Source organism: Erpetoichthys calabaricus, chromosome 2 (assembly GCF_900747795.2).
Source record: "Erpetoichthys calabaricus chromosome 2, fErpCal1.3, whole genome shotgun sequence".
Lineage (NCBI taxonomy): Eukaryota > Metazoa > Chordata > Cladistia > Polypteriformes > Polypteridae > Erpetoichthys > Erpetoichthys calabaricus.
Window position 1 is genome coordinate 348340801 of NC_041395.2, and position 22437 is coordinate 348363237.

A 22437-nucleotide genomic window follows, 5' to 3' on the forward strand; every position below is an offset into this window, starting at 1 on the left:
GAGAATCCACTGACCGATATAAACTGACGAGGAACCAAAAACATTCTTTAGTGCAAACACACAGCACTGGCCCTCTTAAAAGGCAACTGGAATACATTCTGTACGCCACATTCATCACATTAGAGGTTTTATGTGTTTGTCATGTCAGCTCACTTCATCACAGCAACTCAGTGACATGAATTATTATACACTTGAGTTGTCAGATAGATAGATAGATAGATAGATAGATAGATGTGAAAGGCACTATATGATAGACAGATAGATGTGAAAGGCACTATATGATAGATAGATAGATAGATAGATAGATAGATAGATAGATAGATAGATAGATAGATAGATAGATAGATAGATGTGAAAGGCACTATATGATAGACAGATAGATGTGAAAGGCACTATATGATAGATAGATAGATAGATAGATAGATAGATAGATAGATAGATAGATAGATAGATAGATAGATAGATAGATGTGAAAGGCACTATATGATAGATAGATAGATAGATAGATAGATAGATAGATAGATAGATAGATAGATAGATAGATAGATAGATAGATAGATAGATAGATGTGAAAGGCACTATATGATAGATAGATAGATAGATAGATAGATAGATAGATAGATAGATAGATAGATAGATAGATAGATAGATAGATAGATAGATAGATGTGAAAGGCACTATATGATAGATAGATAGATGTGAAAGGCACTTTATGATAGATAGATAGATAGATAGATAGATAGATAGATAGATAGATAGATAGATAGATAGATAGATAGATAGATGTGAAGGGCACTATATGATAGATAGATAGATAGATAGATAGATAGATAGATAGATAGATAGATAGATAGATAGATAGATAGATAGATAGATAGATAGATGTGAAAGGCACTATATGATAGACAGATAGGTAGATAGATGTGAAAGGCACTATATGATAGATAGATAGATAGATAGATAGATAGATAGATAGATAGATAGATAGATAGATAGATAGATGTGAAAGGCACTATATGATAGACAGATAGATAGATAGATGTGAAAGGCACTGTATGATAGATAGATAGATGTGAAAGGCACTATATGATAGATAGATAGATAGATGTGAAAGGCACTATATGATAGATAGATAGATAGATAGATAGATAGATAGATAGATAGATAGATAGATAGATAGATAGATAGATAGATAGATGTGAAAGGCACTATATGATAGATAGATAGATAGATAGATAGATAGATAGATAGATAGATAGATAGATAGATAGATAGATAGATGTGAAAGGCACTATATGATAGATAGATAGATAGATAATGAAAGGCACTATATGATAGATAGATAGATAGATAGATAGATAGATAGATAGATAGATAGATAGATAGATAGATAGATAGATAGATAGATAGTGAAAGGCACTATATGATAGACAGATAGATAGATAGATGTGAAAGGCACTATATGATAGATAGATAGATAGATAGATAGATAGATAGATAGATAGATAGATAGATAGATAGATAGATAGATAGATAGATAGATAGATAGATAGATAGATAGATGTGAAAGGTACTATATGATAGATAGATAGATAATGAAAGGCACTATATGATAGATAGATAGATAGATAGATAGATAGATAGATAGATAGATAGATAGATAGATAGATAGATAGATAGATAGATAGATAGTGAAAGGCACTATATGATAGACAGACATACAAACAGATAGATAGATAGATAGATAGATAGATAGATAGATAGATAGATAGATAGATAGATAGATAGATAGATAGATAGATAGATAGAAGGCACTATATGCAAGATAGATATAGAGATAGTGAAAGGCACTATATGATTGACAGATAGATGGATTTTAGAGTAGTTGGCAGGATTAGACAGACAGACAGACAGACAGATAGATAGATAGACAGAATAACTGTATTTGTCCCATAAGCAAACAGAAGATAGGTTGAGTAAATAAGTAAGTAAATAAATACACACACACACACACACACACACACGCGTTGGTCTGAACACACACCAGAATGCAAAAAAATTCAAAAGAAAGCAAAGTTGTGACTTTTCCGGGTTTGACTGAGGGTCCCGTCATTTCCCCCTTTTTCCAAAATGTTGCAGTCACGTGGCTCAGAGCTGCCGTAAATCTGCGCGTGTTCCACCTTTTTGTGAACGCCGCCGTTTGCGTGTGAAGCTGCACACACACATTGCGTTCCTCTTTTTTGTGTGTTCCCAAGGCTCTATGAGGCCCTTAGTTCTCTAGCGGGTCCGAATGTGGACGCTGACTCCTGGAGGTGCTGAGCTTCATACACACAGAAGGCCGGTCGGCATCAAGGCTTACATCATCACATCAGAAATGACGTCCATTCTCCTCTGTGAGTTTCTCCACCACTCTAGGGTGTTAGCGGCGGGTGGTGTCCCCGTAATTTCGTTGTTCCCAAACCCATAAGACACTGTCCCATCTCATGACTGATGATCCTCGTATTGATTTTCATTGAGGCCACGTGTTCACCTCTTTGTGTGTTTGTTAAAGTGCGCCGTCCCATCCCGCTGCTGTCCCCCACCCGCTGCCACCACCCCCATGGTCAATGAATGGATGACACTAAAGCATTTGCCTGTGTCTGATACGATGTTATCAACAATTTAAGATTTGTTTCCTGCTAATTTTATATTTTCTCCTAAGCTCTCCTGCTGGAATGATCGAGAGCTCCCCTCAGCTTTTTGGAAACTCTTGGAAGCTCACTTCTGCCTGCGTACCGAACCACAACCTCCACCAGTTTGACCCGTGTGACGCACACCAGCAGGCCGGTGAGTTTTGTGTTGCCATTGGTCTTCAGGGTGACATCCTCCATTTAGTTGTTGGGCTAATATATGTATAACCCATATGTATATGTAGTGAACTTCTTACCAGATGATAGAGAATCAGCTAAATTGTTACTGGTGGGGGGGTTTATTATGGGGGTGCAGACTTGGTCAGCACACAGGCCTGGGCAGATCTGTGGATGATACGATTCAATGTCAGTAAATGTAAAGTACCCACTCAGCAGCTATGACAGGTAATGCAAAGATAAGAGTCGGGACGCCAACTGGGTCATCCTGTTTAGTTGACTGAATTGTCCAACTATAGAATGCCACTTGGCACTGGGCTTCATGCCCTTGGGCACAATGTAAAATAAAATGGATGCGGCCCTCACTGCAGATTTTAGGGTCTATCATGGGAGATGTGTCTGGCGGGTAGCTGTGGTCACAAAAGATGCCTCCTTACGGGCAGCCGGGTTACTTATAGCTGGTAAACTGGAAGGGGCGGAGCTAAGTGCCCTCACTGGGCATTTTCTTGGCACTGCGGGGAGAGAAGAAGACAAGCATGTCCTGGTGGGTTATTAGCTGCCTTGATCGAGCCCGTGAGGAGATCTTCCAATACACAAGCGTGACAACCTCTCATGAGCAGAGTCCGGGGGTCATGGTGGGCCGGTCGATGTCTGCATCACGACGGCATGTCGAAGCACTCGGGAAAACTAAGAGGACCTCAGGGTTAAATGTCACGAGGAGTGGAGTCCAAGTCAGGGGGGATCTTCTTAAGTTAAATGACGTGCTAGTCAGGTCTCACCTGGAGGGCTGTGTGCAGCTTCAGACCCCATGTGACAAAGAAGACACGGCGGCGTTAGAGAATAAGAATAATAATTTCAACCCTGTCTAATTTCTATTGTGCTTTTCTCACTGCTCAAAGCACTTTACATAGCGAGAGGGGGGCCACTTCAACCACCACCAATATGTAGCACCCACCTTGATGACGTGGCTGCTGCCATTTTAGTGCCATGTTAGCTGTTTGGCGGTGAAGTGGTCACAGATGACAGGTGCTAGTCAATTAGACAGACAGGTGGGGACAAGGCAAGCAAGACAGACAAGGCCATGGAGGACAATGTCTCCTGGACATCAGGATACCCCCCCCACACTCTTTATGAACGAAGCCCAGGGATCTTCAATGACCTCAGAAGGTCATCACCAGTTTTTGCAGCATAGCGTCCCCATCACTGCACTGGGACATTGGTGAGCTCCCCCTGCTGGCCTTTCCAATGCCTCTTCCAGCAGCAGCCCAAACTTTTCCTCCGATGGTCTGGAGAAGGTCCAGAGAAGAGCGATGAAGCTGATTGTGGGACAAAGACATCTGAGCAAGGAGGAGAGGTGGAAGGAGCTGAACCTTTTCTTAGTGTAGATAAATGCAGGATAGGAGGTGACATGGCGGACGCGTTTAAAAGGATCTAAGCAGTTAGCCCAGTGGATTCCAGTTGTTACTTTAAATTCTTCTTCCAGAGCACCTGGACACAAATTTTAGAAAGTTTTTTCTTTACAGACACATGGAGTGACTGGCCAAGTAGTGTGGTGGTCAGTAGGACCTCCAGGGACCTCCAGATCTTGATGTCACTCTGGACAGTCCAGATGAATAGGATGGATGAGCTTGTCAGGCTGGATGGCCTGCTCTTGTTATCATTGGTTTTTCTGATGTTCTTGTATCAGTTTGACTATTTTCTTCATAACTCCCCGCAGGCCTTTTATGTTTTGCTCATTTTTATCTTACATTCGTTTCATTTTATGGCCGGTTGACAATACAAAGAGAGTTGATGTTTGGTCCAGCACTTCCATCTAAGTGCAGAAGCGTCTCCTTATTGAAATGAGCTCAACGGCGTGTGTAGCTAACACGTTAGACTCGATAAGACCCATAGTGCATCTGTCGGTCATGTGACGTTAGCCAGTAAGACCTTTATTGGCCTTCACGACATTTACAAAGCTTCACTTAGGTGCCTGCTGACGTAACTTCATGTTGGTGGCTTACAGGAACAGCCCACCCAAAAACTGGTAACGAATGAGGTGAGTGATGGGTCTTCAGTTCAGTCCTCAATCCCACTCAATAGCCGTTCACAAGAGCGTTTCAGCAGAGCTGGTTCATTGAACGACATTGTAGCCAAGAAATGTGTGTCTGGTCGTCAGCACACCTCACGTATGGACCTTTGTGACTCAAGTAAATGGAGGCTTTCAGGGTGTTTGCTCTTTTGGTCCCCTTTTCAAGTCTTTTGCGTCAGGAATTTTCATATCCCGGTTCTCCATAAAAAACATGAGAGTTAAAACTTTTTTTGGCCATTCCTACTAACAACATGGAGTTAATAAAAAGAACTGAGGAAATCTGACAAACGAGAGGAGACCCTTCAGTCCATCAAGCTTGTCTATTTAGCTCATAGCTCAGCTGTCCCCATGTCTCCTCCTGATTCTTCCTAAAGGTTCTCAAGGCTTCTGCTTCAACTCTGTGGCTCAGTTTGTTTCAGAGTCCCACTACACTTTGTGTAATGAAGGACCTCAAATGCACTTCCCCGTAGTCTCCACTAGGTGTCCTTGAGTACAATGTTGTTCTCATTTATCGATGTCTGTAGGGATTTTAAAGACCTGATGAGGAAACCCTCCGCAGTCTCCTCTGCTCGAGGTTTAGTGCTCAGAGTCTGTCAAAATAGGACATGTCCTCAAGTCCCATGATGCACCTGGTTGCTCTCCTCTCCACAGCGTCAGGTGCTGCCCTGTCTTTGATCTGACGATATCATTTTTTGGGTGGGGTATTCCTTTCATTCGGTGACCGTCTCGTGAAGTCTGATGTGGGGAGTTGTAAATTCTCTTTGTTACAGAATGGCTAACTTTTCGACTTTCTTCTTTGTTTTTTGTTTTTATGGCCTTACCTTTGGATTGCCTTTGTCTTTTGGATGTTTCCATTTACCTTTGGAGCTTCATTGTGATTGAAATGTTTTTGGTGAAGAATAAATCATTAATTCTATAAAGACTTGGTGTCTTCCCTAACTACTAGCCAGGGTTTGACGGTGATATCCCCCTCTACTGGGCTTTATTGGAAGTGCTTTGGAAGTCTTAAGTGCTTGAGACTCCCAGTTCACAACACTTCTCTTATATTTTTAGTTTCTTTGGTGTTATTTTGTGTTTGGGGGTTGCACATGTGCCCCCCCACCCCCCCCCCCCCCCCCCCCCCCCCCCCCCCCACCCTACAGGCCACGTGATATATACTCTTAGAATGTTTTCCATAGATTGTCCTGGGCGGCTTTTAGATTCAGCAATCAGTTGATTCAAGAGCTGTGTTCTCTGACATCCATATACTGTAGAACGGGATCTTGTTCGGTGACATGTCTCTGTCTCTGATGTCACTTTCTGGTCTCCTGGATGGGTTGATAGTTATGTCAAAAATTCTTGTGGGGTTCCGGTCCTCATGATGGTGATTGGGACTCTTAGTTTGTCTCCACATTTAATTAAAATATTACCAGCCGTGTTATTCTTAACAAACATCAGGTGAACCCGCAACAGCGATGTATTTACAGATGGTCTACCTCCTGTGTACCGTAGATTAGCAGAATGTTGTCCTGGGTGGATTTTAGATTCAGCATTTGGTTGATGTATGAGCTACTCTACATACCCCGATGTCCAGATAGAGTGGGATCTCGTTCGGTGACGCGTCTCTGTCTCTGATGTCACTTTCTGGTATCCTGGATGGGTTGATAGTAATGTCAAAAATTCTTGTGGGGTTCCAGTCCTCATGATGGTGATTGGGACTCTTAGTTCGCCTCCTTATTTAATTAAAATATTACCTGCTGTGTTATTCTTAACAAACATCAGGTGAACCCGCAACAGCGATGCCGGGCGATGAGTGGTCTTGAAATGGTGGACCACACGCGTGATGGAGGTAGTTGCAGATGGTCAACCTCCTGTGTACCGTAGATTAGCAGAATGTTGTCCTGGGTGGCTTTTAGATTCAGCATTTGTTTGATGTATGAGCTACTCTACATTTCCCGATGTCCAGATAGAGTGGGATCTCGTTTGGTGACATGTCTCTGTCTCTGATGTCACTTTCTGGTCTTCTGGACGGGTTGATAGTAATGTCAAAAATTCCTGTGGGGTTCCGGTCCTCATGATGGTGATTGGGACTCTTAGTTCGCCTCTATATTTAATTAAAATATTACCTGCCGTGTTATTCTTAACAAACATCAAGTGAACCCATGAAACTGATGCCGGGCGATGAGTGGTCTTCAAACAGTGAGCCACACGCGTGATGGAGGTAGTTACAGATGGTCAACCTCCTGTATACTGTAGATTAGCAGAATGTTGTCCGGGGTGGCTTTTCGATTCAACATTTGGTTGATTTTTGAGCTGCATTCCCCGATGTCCAGATAGAGTGGGATCTCGATCTCCGAGGTCTCTTTCTGGAAATTCCCATGGGGTTTCGGTCCTCGTGATGGTGCCTGGGACTCCTAGTTCACGACATGGAGACTGAACTAGCAGAACACACCACATGTCTACATGTGATGGGAAAGGATTTTTACCCAAGTAGAGATTTTTACATAAATACTAAACGACGGACGAACGCATGCAGAATTAATACACGTAAACTCTTCCGGATATGAAGTAAAGGCCTTCCTTTGTCTATCAGTGGTACAAATTTTGCTGGAAGCAAAGCGACATTTGTTCCGCATTGCTTTGTTTTTTGTGAAGTGAAGCGCCAGTTTTGTTGCAGGTCATTTCACGAGAATTGTAACGCTGTTTTGAAATGATAATGAAAGTTGATCAGCATTTAATATGGGGTTCAGTACTGATACGTATCATGAAGGTTGGAAACAACATTAGTAAGTAAGCCTAGTGAAGGTTTCCATAATTTGGATTCCTTCTGCCCCTTCATAAATGCGTACACACGCGTGGGATGCTGCGCTTTTAACAAGATGCCCATGTGCGTGGTTCACTTCTGCTTAAGCCTCACTGTTCTGCCCCACATCTTGTTAGCTGTGCTCGCCGTTTGTCTTGTCATTTATGAACACACCTGTCAGTCGGGCCTCACACTCACAGTGATGCCATAAATGTCTATGAAAGTCACGTAAAGCATGTAGGTCCCATAATCAACATTTGAATACACACGTAGGCACCTCTTTATCTCTTGTTTTCGGTCATGTCCCAAGTGTATCTTTAAGGTATATAAAGCCCTGGGTCTGGTTAGTTGTGCTACGCAGCAATTTGAAACTCTGTCTACGCGCGTTTCTTTGCCTCGAGAAATCACTCGCCTTGTAAGTGTCTTTTAAAGCTTCATTGTTTAATGTCTACTCTCTGCTGTGTATTGTTTTGTAAATCCTTCTTTATTGTCTTTGGTTGTACACCTCTATATATTACCTGTATGTTTCTTTTGTATATATTTCAGCGTACAATGAGGTACGTCCAGTAAAAGCCTTCCAGAAAGCTCACCCCTTGTCGTTGTTATGTGGATGTGCCGAGTTGTTTAAGCGCTCTGTGGCTGTGTTGCACGGACAGCGCGGAGTGAGGCAGAGAACTCACGCTTTCCTTTCCCGGTTCTCCTCTTTCCACAGCCCTCTACGCTTCAGAAATGTGTGACGTCCTCAACCGAGAGCCGTTTTCCCGCTGCCATCGGTACCTGAGCCCCGGTGCCTTCTATCAGCAGTGTAAATCGGACACCTGTAAGTGCGGCGAGACCTGCCTGTGTGCCTCTCTGGCTCACTACGCTCGACAGTGCAGGAAGTACGGAGTCGGCGTCGACCTCCGAGGGCGGCTCTCCGAGTGCGGTACGTGAAAGTCGCTGTGGTGGAGTCGGCTTACCACGAGTGGCACAATCTTATTAAGCTTTCTGTGGAAATGTGCTCTAGAAATGCATGTTGTTGTTATGTTTATGAGGCAACAGGTCAAGGTGAACGACTTTTTAGTTATTGCATTTATTGATCCAAATAAGTGTTTCTACCAAATTAGATCATGAGCCCCACTGGGTTTGTTTTCCTACTAACCTGGACTGAGAAATCCTGCAAAAACTTTCTCCCTCCATTGCTTTGAACGTAGTAGTTAAGCACAATGCAGCATTTCCCAAGATATCTGACCGTCCTGAACGAATGTCTCTTACACAGCGGCGCACTGTCCGGAGACCATGGAGTACGGGGCGTGTGTGTCCTCCTGTCATCGAAGCTGCCGCTCCCTGTCGGCGCCTGACGTCTGCTCCCAGGAGTGCGCAGAAGGGTGCGTCTGCCCCGATGGCACCTTCTACAGCAGCGTATCTCAGCACTGTGTCACCAGGTAAGTCGTACGCGCCACCGCGGACCGTCATGGCCGGCTGGAAGCGTAAACGGTGCCAAGCTCTTATTCCTCAACAGTTAGCTTCCAGTGTCGCCGTTCGATTCAACCAGAAATGTGTTAACAAGCCGCACTTCCCAGATGTGATTTCTTAGTTTATCGCCTGCTTTCTTCATGGCGTCATTTTCGTTATACTGTATATTCTCACGTATTTGAAACCCGAAAAATCAATCATAAAATCAGACCCTGACTTATACGCCCGTTCAAAAATACGACACTTATTTAGCTTTTACATCTTCTTGCCTGGGCAGCACGGTGGCGCAGTGGGTAGCGCTGCTGCCTCGCAGTTAGGAGACCTGGGTTCGCTTCCCGGGTCCTCCCTGCGTGGAGTTTGCATGTTCTCCCCGTGTCTGCGTGGGTTTCCTCCCACAGTCCAAAGACATGCAGGTTAGGTGGACTGGCGATTCTAAATTGGCCCTAGTGTGTGCTTGGTGTGTTTGTGTGTGTCCTGCGGTGGGTTGGCACCCTGCCCGGGATTGGTTCCTGCCTTGTGCCCTGTGGTGGCTGGGATTGGCTCCAGCAGACCCCCGTGACCCTGTGTTCGGATTCAGCGGGTTGGATAATGGATGGATGGATGGATGGATTGGCGATTCTAAATTGGCCCTAGTGTGTGCTGGGTGTGTTTGTGTGTGTCCTGCGGTGGGTTGGCACCCTGCCCGGGATTGGTTCCTGCCTTGTGCCCTGTGGTGGCTGGGATTGGCTCCAGCAGACCCCTGTGTTCAGGTTCAGCGGGTTGGAACATGGATGGATGGATCTTCTTGCCTCGCACCAGTTTCTCAGTGTCACACAAACGAGACATACTCAGATAAAGGTTTGGGGCAGCCACCCGTATAATCTGGTATCCTGGCTGCAAAGTCGTTTTTATGAACTAAACAGCACTGAAGTGCATACAACTGAGTCTGAGACAAGACTGAGGAATTAGGAAAAAGGGGCAGGGTTTTAAAGGGGAAGACAGGAAGTGAGGTCATAAGGATCAGGGTCGTGTTCGTTCTCCATTGGTTCGAGCCCGGATGTGACGTCAGAGGGGCCGGAGCCAGTAAGGTCTCCTTCCATTGGCTCAGTCCCGGAAATGATGTCACGAGAGCCAGGTGGAATCTCCCGGGAATGTTCTGCAGGGTATAAGAGAGAAAAAGAGTCGGTGCACTCTGCCACCTCCTGGCATGTCTCAGAACTGCCGTCACTCAAGCCCTTTAGCTGCCTCCCATGCGCACGTGTGTGACATCAGACGCATCGAACTTTGTTGCAGCAGCGCAGTTACCAATTTCTTTCGCCACTTCAACGACTTTTAATTTTAAACCAGCTTCATATTTTCTTCTGATCGAACGCTCCATCATAGATAAGGGATGTTCTTACGATAAAGGGTGTGAGATACAAAAAACACAAAACAGTGCAAACGTCGCTTTGGAATAGTTTCGGGTATTAAATACCATGTGGGCACGTAGGCACAATAAAAAGAGAGAGAGGCAAGGAGCGCATGCTGATACAGAGCATTGCCACACGCACATAAAAAAAAAGGCCATGTGCCCCGTGGTGACTCTCTCAGTTGGGCATTAGCATATCGTAATCTCTTGGACCAATAGCAGGAGTTTTCCACATTCGAGTTATACAGTAAAGTCAAGCTCCGACTTATCCGCGGGAGAACTTAAAAACGAGTGTCTACGGTAATTAACTCTTTGAGGGATGAATATTTTTTCCCAAAAAGCACAGTTTTCTGCAAGGCACACGAAGCAGTGGCTACACGCAGAAATCAACATAAAACGTCTGCTGCCAGTTTGTCAGGAATTCGTGGCAGGGTGGCTGCCAGGCTCTCTTCATATGGTGGTGGCAGTCACAGTGCATGACAAACTGGTTTGTACCAATGTCACTGTGAGTGGTGGTCTTCCCAGGTGTGTCAGCTACACAGACCTGTTCAGTGCCATCATCAGCTGGGGACCAATCAGCTGATGCTGGTACCTCACATTCTTTTTCCTTCACTTGTGTCAAAATTGGAGTCCGACACGTCCGAGCCCAATTCAGTGCTAATGTGCAAAACGTCGTCGACAGAGTATTTTCCTTTATGCATTTGCTTCGATGTCTCACCCGATGTCGATGGAATTTTTGCCGTTGTTTGCCCTTCGCTAATCACACCAGTGCAGGGACTCTAGGTTAAACCAGTGAAGTTTCAACTAAAGCACAATGGCGGATTTTGTCACCATTTACAGTTGACTGCCACCGTCAACCCCTCCTTTTGACAAAAGTCGACATCCACACTTCCAAGCTAATGTTGTAACGCGTTTCCAGGCCTGGTCTCGAGTGGAAGAGTGCGCCTTGATGTCCGTCTTTGTGCCCGGCTGACTTGTTATGGCGCCTGGCGCTTTTCATTTTGTGTGCCTTCACTTGAACCGGCTGCACGGCTGTAGTTACCCGACTGGTGAAGACTTTTCTTCATCCTGGACGCAGGAGCTGATAAGAAGGATGAGGCTTTTCAGGAAGAGAGAAAGGCGAAGCATCAACGCCGTGTTTGCACATCAAGCGCTGCTCTTTTCAGGGGCCTGTGAAGGGCGGACTTTACAAAAGTTTTGGCTTTTTCCCACTGCGCCCCACCCAGGTCATTCCCACCTCCTTATTTTATTGAAAGTATTACCTGCCGTGGTATTCTTAACAAACGTCAGATGAACCCGCAGTGGTGGTGCCGGACTGTATTATCGTGGTCTTTCCCTTTACCCAGGGGTAAGTGTACTCATCAGGCTCGTCACCGGGTTGGTCTGCTGTCACACCTTAAGATTTACACACACAAGCACTGATATACGCAGACACACAGACCCTCAACAGTGCCCTGTGAATGACACACACAGCCAGTTAACCTCTAGCACGTTACACCACACAAGCGCCTTAGGAATAACACAACTTGTCCCTCTCTTAGCAATTCAAGGGACTTACTTATTGTCAGCATGAACAACATACGATGTTTAAAATGGATCACAGACCTAAATATTACTTTGGTTTCTTGGAATACATTTAAACATACAAAGGATCAACATCTTCGGCTACCACCCATTTATCAACCCAGAATGCCTTACTTGGCGTCCTGTTCCCTACTATGGGATGGAGCTCACACCCTCAGCCTTAATAAACCTCACAGCACGGAGCGTATGGCAAACCTCTGACTGCTCCTTGTGCTCTTAATAAAATGACCTTATTACCTCAATCACTCTAAATGTATGAGCCAAGTTCTGTATTAACATTTTTATGTTCAGTTAATTGGAAAATATGTTATTTATTTTTGTAGTTCAAGATTAGTTTATATATAAAGCATAGTTTTAATGTGCTATTGTTACTTTAGGAAGGGGTGCTGGGTAGCAGGAGTTATAGGAACTAGGAAGTTATTGTAAGTTTGTGTGTGGATTAATAGGGCTTTGGGTTTTACCGTGTCAGTCTTGAGTTTCAGTTTGACTGTGAAAATATATAACGTGCAAAATAAACGTTTGTTTTTATAAAACAATGGAGTGGATTAATGTGAAAATACCAAGGACTAGACACGTAAGTTCCTGCAGTAGCCACACGTCCTGCTCCCTACTATTGGGCCTTAGTAAACCTCACAGCATGGAGTGTATGGCAAAAGTCCAGCTGCTCCAGGTACTCAAAGAAATCGACCTTATTACCTCAATCACTCTAAATAGATAGATAGATGAAAAGCACTATATAATAGATAGAGTGAAAGGCGCTATATAATAGATAGATAGATAGATGAAAGGCACTATATAATTGGATAGATAGATAGATAGATAGATAGATAGATAGATAGATAGATAGATAGATAGATAGATAGATAGATAGATGAAAGGCACTATATAATTAGATAGATAGATAGATAGATAGATAGATAGATAGATAGATAGATAGATAGATAGATAGATAGATAGATAGATAGATAGATAGATAGATGAAAGGCACTATATAATTAGATAGATAGATGAAAAGCACTATATAATAGATAGAGTGAAAGGCGCTATATAATAGATAGAGTGAAAGGTGCTATATAATAGATAGATAGATAGATAGATAGATAGATAGATAGATAGATAGATAGATAGATAGATAGATAGATAGATAGATGAAAGGCACTATACAATTGGATAGATAGATAGATAGATAGATAGATAGATAGATAGATAGATAGATAGATAGATAGATAGATAGATAGATAGATAGATAGATAGATAGATAGATGAAAAGCACTATATAATAGATAGATAGATAGATAGATAGATAGATAGATAGATAGATAGATAGATAGATAGATAGATAGATAGATAGATTATTAATCCCAAGGGGAAATTCGCATATTATAATATTATAATAATATCAGATAGAACAAGGAATAATAGAAAATTAGATTATATATATATCCAGACTTTATTATCATAGTGTTTAGGAGAAGTTTACGAAAAAATAAAGACGTCAAAGATGAATGTCCCAGGGCGGCACTGCTACATAGATAGATAGATAGATAGATGAAAAGCACTATATAATAGATAGAGTGAAAGGTGCTATATAATAGATAGATAGATAGATAGATAGATAGATAGATAGATAGATAGATAGATAGATAGATAGATAGATAGATAGATAGATAGATGAAAGGCACTATATAATTGGATGGATACATAGATAGATAGATGAAAAGCACTATATAATGGATAGATAGATAGATAGATAGATAGATAGATAGATAGATAGATAGATAGATAGATAGATAGATAGATAGATAGATAGATAGATAGATAGATAGATAGATTATTAATCCCAAGGGGAAATTCACATATTATAATATTATAATAATATCAGATAGAAGAAGGAATAACAGAAAATTAGATTATATATATATCCAGACTTTATTATCATAGTGTTTAGGAGAAGTTTACAAAAAAATAAAGACGTCAAGGATGAATGTCCCAGTGCGGCACTGATCTGGCACCCAAAGTTGTTCATGAGATGGAAATGGCCACACATTGCTGGTGCCCTCTTCTGATGTCACTCTCGCCCTCTTCTTCTGACAGCCATATTTATTATAAAATTTCATGTGGGGTTTTGCACAACACATGATGGTTGCATACACCTGATTGGCTGGCTGTCAATATGAACGATGGATTTGCTCAAACTCTGTCATCAGTCTGAGTGCGTCCGTTTTCGCAAGCCATAGTTTTTGATGTTCTTCCCAATCTCCTGTCTCAAGCTGTAAACTGGTTTAATAATTTCCAGTCCCACGGCGTCTCCTTCTGTTCACAGGTTCCGATTCAGCTTCATGGCACATCTTTCTTTTCCAAGCTGTAATCCAGTTTAGTCCTGTTGCCTTTCCCATCACAGGTAATAAACTTGTCAATACAGCTTGAGGGTCTCCTGAATTCCTTCTCTGCTCAAAAAGATGGCACTGTGATTGGCACAATTCAGGAAAGCGGATTGCCTTTGATGTTAACTGTCCATGCAAGTATTTAAGTTCATCTGTTGTTTTGTCTTGAGCCAAAATCTAATGGAAATAGAGAGCAAAATGTACAGATTTTGCACACCACAACACCGGATGACGAGCTGCCCTGAAACGGTGAGCCACACACGTGATGGAAGTAATCAGAGACGCTCGACTTCCTCGGAGAAAAACTGCAAGGTGGAGCGTCTTCTTTTCTGGCTCAGAAAATGTAATGACATGGGAAAGGCGCCATGTAAATCAAATTGAATTCTTATTATTATTGTGACCCTAATTTAGACGTTCCTTTGTTTTATTGCATTTGACAACATGTGGTGGAGTCAGAAGGTCTTCAGACCCCCTCACTGCACTCTCTGCACACTTTATTGTGGCGTGCATTTCATTTCAAAGAGAGAAATGTGCCATCTGTGCCTGTCAATGAACTCCTAATAACAACATGTGACCAGCAAGGTTTGCATGTTTGCTAAAAGTCAAAAACTGACATCTTTCATTCCTAGAAGTACTCAGACCAGCTTACTAACAATCATCTGGGTGGTGGGACTCCATCCTATAAGGCCACCGGTTGCTGCTGCACAATGGCCCGGTCATCCTTTAAGATAAAAGTGCTGCATGACAGGAACTTGTCACACTTAAACTGTCTGTGTTTCCATCTTGTAGGTCAGTGCCACCCATCTTATTAGCGGTGCCAACCATTAGTGTGCACTTCTGCACACCCCATACTTTTATTTCTCATTTTCCTGAGCGATTGTCCCACAGAGCCATCCATGCTCTCCCAGGCACAGACTTCCCAACTCAGGCCAGTGCCATCTCCTCCATTGGGTCCTTTCCAGTATAACAGGGTGGGGCTGCCTTACTTGTAGACCCTTCTCTGGTGTTCCGTTAATGCCGGGTCCCTCCTGATGCTTTAACATGACACCCCGTTCTTGAAGAAGGTGTGCCCCCCAGGTCTACACAAGTGAAGCAGGGGGGAATAGGTGAACACGTCCAGGCAGTCGGACCTCAGCAAGTCCATTGTCAAATATTTCATGTCCCTACCTTGGTCGTAGCCGCTGTGGTCCTTCTTCAAAGCAAAGTAGAAACAGCTAAGCCCGTTCACTTCCCACTTTTCTCCATCAGTGAGTGACCAACTAATGACCCATCTGCACCTTCATCTTCACTGAGGGCTGCCATTTGCAGCCACCCTGGTGTTGTTCTTCTCCTCCTCACCCATTACCTGCTTACCTGGCTAATCTAGAGGTGTCTGCGACTGCCCTGCCACTGGTAAAGGCCGTCACTCCTGTGGCCCTGAACTAGACTCAGTAAGGCCCCAGGTAGAGTTTGAAATCAGTGCCAAGACAGCACATGGGGTCTGTTTAGAAGTCTCATATGGGGGGCACTGATGTGATGTGGTCAGAGCTTGGCCTAGAAACACCTCTAAACTGAGTGGCCACGTCTCTTTCAACAGAAGCCAATGTTCCTGCCATTTTCTGGGAGCGGAGTACACGCCAGGAGAGATCGTCGTGACGTCCTCGGGGACACGGTGAGTGGAGCACATTTAAATCCAGTGGTCAATGTCATCAGGGGGGCCTCCTGTGGGGAGTCTGCATGTTCTCTCCGTGTCTGTGTGGATTTCCTCCCACAGTCCAAACACATGCAGGTTGGGTGAGCTGGAGAGTGTGTGTGTGTGTGTTCACCCTGTGATGGACTGGCACCCTGCCCAGGTGTGGTTCCTGCCTTCTGCCCGATGACTGCTGGGGTAGCAGACAGAGCTGGAAAAAATGAATGGAATGATTGATAGGTGGGTGGGTTGGGTGGTCTCTTTCAGTGCTAAAGTTTAGCTGTCAGCTTTGTGTTTGGCAGATGAATTAGCAGGACGCGAGATCACCTAGAGGGGTCTGTTCTCGTAGAGACGTTGAATGTGCGACACCAAAACTAAACTCCAATTCTAAGACATAAAGACCTAAGAGTGGAGTTTGAACATCTCAGGGTCGCCACTGGTGCCCAATCTGAATTTGGCATCGGGCAAAAAATGAGGAAGAATTCTTCATATGGCTTTTGACTTTTTTCTTCTCCTCTGCACATTTGATTGTTTTTTTTATAGAAAGTGTGTAGAGTTTCTTCAGCCTTTTCACAAACTGACCGATTTTGTTTTTCAAATTTCAGGGTCTGTAAGGAGGGCCTGATGATCATTGAAAGCCCTCATCCCGGTAAGTCCTTGGTCAGGATTGATATCAACTGTGAAGTTTGTTTTATGTCCATATTTGATGTACATCTCCAGTTTAGCGTTTTCTTTCTTATGGCATATGAATGGCGTATGAGCAGCCCCAGTATGTGAAGTGGCAAACCTCGCCCTGCGGTGCTTTTTCCTGGTTTTTACTTTTTCTTGCCCAAACCTTATTTAAAGATCTTGCATTGCTGCTCCATGCCAATGTATTGACGTAATAAATCCACATTTACATTTACTTACTCGACTGACTCCTTCATCCGAGATGACATCTGAGACACAATCGGCCAGGGCCGTCTTAACACATGGGCACACTGGGCGGTTGGCTGGGGGTCCCACCAGCCTAGGGGCCCCATGCTAATCTGTGTATGTTGTGACTTGCTGTCAATAAGTAAATACTCTACTAGACTAAACTATAAATATGTGATATTGTGCTACAAGTGGATTGTGATAGAGAGGTGAAGAAGAGAGTGCAGGCAGAGGGGAGAAGAGTGTCAGGAGTGACAGTGAAGGTCTACAGGACGGTGGTGAGACCAGCTATGTTATATGGGCTGGTGACGGTGGCACAGGAGACAGAGCTGGAGGTGACAGAGTTAAAGATGCTAAGATGTGCATTGGGTGTGACGAGGAAGGACAGGATTAGAAATGAGGACATTAGAGGGTCAGCTCAGGTGGGACAGTTTGATGACAAAGTCAGAGAGGCGAGATGGCATTAGTTTGAAGAGATGCTGGGTATATTGGGAGAAGGGTGCTAAGGATAGAGCTGGCAGATGAGAGGAGAAGAGGAAGGACTGAGAGAAGGTTTATGGATGTGGTGAGAGAGGACATGCAGGTGATGGGTGTGACAGAGCAAGATGATGAGAACAGGAAGATATGGAAGAAGATGATCTGCTGTGGCGACCCCTAACGGGAGCAGCCAGAAGAAGAAGAACAAGAAGAAGAAGGTCAGCTCAGGTTGGAAGGTTGGGAGAGAAAGTCAGTGGTGAAATTGAGTTGGTTTGAAGAGATGCTGGGTATAATGAGAGAAGGGTGCTAAGGATAGAGCTGCCAGATAAAAGGAGGAGGAAGGCCTAAGAGGAGGTTTATGGATATGGAGAGTGAGGACATGCAGGTGATGGGTGTGACAGACCAAGATGACGAGAACATGAAGATATGGAAGAGATGATCTGCTGTGGCGACCCCTAATGGGAGCAGCTGAAAGAATAAGAAGAAGAAGAGGGTCAGCTCAGGTTGGATGGTTGGAAAACAAAGTCAGAGAGGCAAGATGGCGTTGGTTTGAAGAGATGCTGGGTATATTGGGAGAAGGGTGCTAAGGATAGAGCTGGCAAATGAGAGAAGAAGAAGAGGAAGGACTGAGAGAAGGTTTATGGATGTGGTTAGAGAGGACATGGAGGTGATGGGTGTGACAGAGCAAGATGACGAGCACAGGAAGAGATGGAAGAAGATGATCTGCTGTGGTGACCCCTAACGGAAGCAGCCGAAAGAAGAGGGTCAGCTCAGGTTGGAAGGTTGGGAGAGAAAGTAAGAGGTGAAATTGAGTTGGTTTGAAGAGATGCTGGGTATAACGAGAGAAGGGTGCTAAGGATAGAGCTGCCAAATAAGAGGAGAAGAGGAAGGCCTAAGAGGAGGTTTATGGCCGTGGAGAGTGAGGACATGCAGGTGACGGGTGTGACAGAACAAGATGACGAGGACAAGAAGAGATGGAGACAGATAATCTGCTGTGGCGACCCCACACATGATCAGCTGAAAGAAGAAGTGTTACAAGTGGACATTGGCACTCGCCTCTGATTTAGTGTCACGCTGGTCACCTGTTTGTTGGACGGATCTCATGCACGACATCACGTAAAAGTGTAAATGTTAACGTCACTTCAACGCAATTCTCTGCAAACAAATGTTTGTGTGGAACACTTGACTAATGATAAATCATTCACAGCCATGTCACGATGTGCCACCTCCGTCTGTGGGGTTTATTTAGATGTTGGCGTGTTTGCGTTTTTCAAGGCTCCTGTTATTTTGTTCAAACATTCCTGTTGATTAATCTTTGCGTGATTTTTAATGTTTAAACACGGATTTTGTTGGAAGTACCAATTCACTAAATCTCGGTTTAATTTGATCGACCATTTCCATTTTTATTCCTGCGAGTGGTTGTGTAGATGGGGGTCCCAGTGCACTGCTTTGCCCTTTGACTGTAATGCTGTTAAGATGGCCTGTAATTGGCTCCCTTTGTTTTGGAGCACCGGTAGGTGAAGCGACTTTACTGGTGGTCTCGTGGTGTCAGTAGTGGGATTTCAAGTCACAACCTCAGAGTTTGAGGTTCCAGAGCCTTCACCGTTACGCCACACACTGCCTGCCTGCCTAAATCAAATTCAAGAAAGAACAAACGACAGAAGGAAATCCTCGCCAAGCACAGCGCCACCCTTCATGTCAATTCACGTCCGCCACTGACACTTGGTGATGCACCGTCCATTCAGGCAGCATCTGACCGCATGTGCGTCCGCAGTCCTCTAAGGTTATAATGGAGTTCAAAAATCCTAATTGAAGAGCGGGACGGAGCGGACAGAACACACACAGCTTCCCGTCCTCAACACGTGTGCCTCGCATCTCTTGTGTACAAAGTGACGGCGCTGTCACCACTGTGCTGCACTTTCTGTCCTTCCCCTACTTATAAATAACAAGTCGACTGTGTAAGAGAGTAGGCTTCGACTCGCAGGTCGCAGAATCCAATCACACATATTGCACGTCTCTGAAGTATTGTATTGTTGTGTATCTTGTAACCACAAGGGGGCACCACAGAGCCCCTAAATCCCAAAACATGACGACACCCAGACAGCCCCGCATTCAAAGTCAGTGCTTAATTTGACCTGTTAGCTCCTGCACTGCACCATCCCATTACAGCAAGTCGTTCTCCTCATCCTTCTCACATCTCTCCCAACGTCCTGCCGACTCCAACCCCGACAGTTCAGAACTACAAATCCCAGGAATCCTAGCGGGTATCCAAATTGGGGCTATGCCAGAGGAGCACTGCCACCTTTCATGATGGGGGATAAATTCTCCAATGATATTCAGATCTTATTCTGACTAACCCCCCTAGACTGGGATGAGGACTGGAAACCAACAGTCCTGCCCTTAGACTCGGTATTTAGTCAAAGCAGGCAGGGCTGTCTTAATGCATGGGCACAATAGACAGTTGCATAGGGGTCCCCATGATCACAGGGGTCCCATGCTAATCCACGTATGTTGGGACTTGCTGAGTGGTGGTGTAGGTAGGGGTCTCAGTGCACTGCTTTGCCCCTATAATGCTGTTAAGATGGCCCTGAAAGTAGGTCCACTGCAGTGTCCTCTACTACAATATGGCATCTCCACAACATCCAAACTGCATGACGTCCTGCTTCACAGAGTGCATCGGGGACGTTACGCAGCTCATGCCTGTAGTTGGTAAAGTGAGGTCATTCTACTCATTAGTGATGGCGATGGAGAGTCATAGGCGTGCAAATGTGGACTCGGGACAATCAGGGCGCTATAAAGCTGAGACAGAGTTCAAACACTAGAGGGCGACGTAGTAGATAAGGACCCGTGCATTTTGGACTCAATCTCTGAGGTCAGGCAGTTGTACCCATAAGTCATGGCAGCAGAGAGTGACGACATGTTGCTTCCTGACTGGCACACTGGACTGTATTGTAAAGACTTACAGGTCATCCTCCTCTTCATCGGGCCCTGTCCCATCTGGACAAAAGAGACCCTTATGTTGGAATGCCGTTCATAGACTTCAGTTCAGCATTGAACACCAATGTCCCTCAGAAGCCCATAGGCAAGATGAGTCTGCCAGGCTACAACGCTGCCCCCTATGCAGCTGGACGTCCTGACGGAGAGACCCCAGGCTGTCAGTACCATCATGCTGAGCACTGGAGACCCCCCTAACCCACTTCTGTTCACTATGCAGACTCACGACAGCATCATTAGGTCTGCTGACCATACAGCAGCAGTAGGTGTCATCAGCAATGGGGACAAATGAAGAATGAAGTGGACAGGACTGGTGGGCTCTGTTGGCCTCAATGGCCTCTTCACATCCACATTGTTCTAATGTTCTAATGAATCGTCTTACACAATGGAGATACAGCGACTGGTGGTCTGGTGTGAATGCAGCAATCTGTCACTTAATGATTGTTGACTTTAGGAAGGGCCCTGCTGCCCACACCCCACATTGTGGGGTCTCTGAGGTGGAACTGGTCAAGAGCTCCTAATTCCTTGGTGTGCATCTGGCAGCTGACCTTGCTTGGTCATTTAACACAAACCCAACCCCCCACCTCCCCATAGCCAAGGAGGCGCAGCTGCATCTCCACTTTCCTTGGTGGCTGAAGAAGGCCCCCCCATTCTTACCCCTCTTTACAGGGGCACCATGGACAGCGTTCTGACCTGAAGCATCACCGTTCGGTTCAGGAGCTGCAGTGTCTCTGATGCAGAAGGTCCAACACACACAGCAGAAAAGACCACGGGGACCTCTGGGCCCTCCATTATGAACATCTTTATAAAGTGTGGCATCCGCAAAGCCCACAGCATTGTGAAGGACCACCGCCCCCCCTCGCATGGTCTCTTTGTCCCACTTCCATCTGGCAGAAGGTTCTGTAGCATCTTGATCAGTTCTGCCAAGTTCTGCAACAGCTTCGACCCCTTGGTGGTCCGGACTCTGACCTCAGATCTGCTCCTAGTAGCTTATTTATAAGCAGTATGTCTGTTACTGCTGCTGCTAATTTATTATTTGTTGTTGTTATTATTTATTTATTTATTTGTATTTCTATGTTATTTGAATGTATGATCATTTGTTCCAGTGTACCTATTGTTTATCTCTAGAATGGCGCAGGGGGTCTCTTTACTTGTCCCGCCCTTCTTTAATACGCACTACTAGCTTAACGAAAGGCCAGTTTAGCAAAAGAAAGGCACAAGGATGCCATGGAAAGTCTGTCAGTTTCTGTCACGTTGTGCATTTAGGGACCTCTGGTCACCGGGTATTCTGACCCCAATGTCCTTCTGTCTTTGTGCGTCTTGTTGTTCATCAGACATTCCATCAATGATGTGGATACTGAACACCATTGAGCCCAGTCACGGCCGGACGCCAGACGTTTTGTTATTTTTTATTGTAAAGGCAATGGGGGGCACCGGAGAGCCCCAAACACACCAAGGCAGTGCCAGGTTATAATAATAAAGGATGTTTAATACACCTCAGTATACAAAAGCAAACAGACCACAAGTCATCTCTCTCACCAGCGCAATGCTCTCCTCCAGCCGAGTTTTGCCCTCCGTGCCCCCAGCTCTGACTCGCCTGGATAACGTAGTGCAGTCCTTTTTATTGAGGACCAAGGAGTACTTCCTGTGCCAGGGCTGCTGCCCGTTGGAAGCACTTCCGAGACACATCGAAGTCCTACATAAGAGGGAGCACTTTCCCTGCAGCGCCCTCTTGTGGCACCCACAGACCCCAGCATGCTGTGCTGCTGGACTACAACTCCCAGCATTCCCTGCTGGTTCCCGAATGGGCACTGATATTGAAGGCGGCTGCCATCTAGCAACTGGGATGGAATACACACCCCCCAGAGACAGT

The 22437-nt window shown here is 44.8% G+C and overlaps 1 protein-coding gene across 1 annotated transcript in view; it reads left to right on the forward strand.

Annotated features, from left to right (window-relative positions):
• otog (otogelin) overlaps positions 1 to 22437 on the forward strand; it is a 305832-nt gene that overhangs the window by 104390 nt on the left and 179005 nt on the right. The window contains exons 18-22 of the mRNA XM_051922624.1: positions 2702 to 2826; positions 8412 to 8624; positions 8958 to 9123; positions 16086 to 16160; positions 16784 to 16862. Coding sequence (XP_051778584.1) covers positions 2702 to 2826; positions 8412 to 8624; positions 8958 to 9123; positions 16086 to 16160; positions 16784 to 16862 — 658 coding nt within the window. The remainder of the gene's footprint in view (positions 1 to 2701; positions 2827 to 8411; positions 8625 to 8957; positions 9124 to 16085; positions 16161 to 16783; positions 16863 to 22437) is intronic.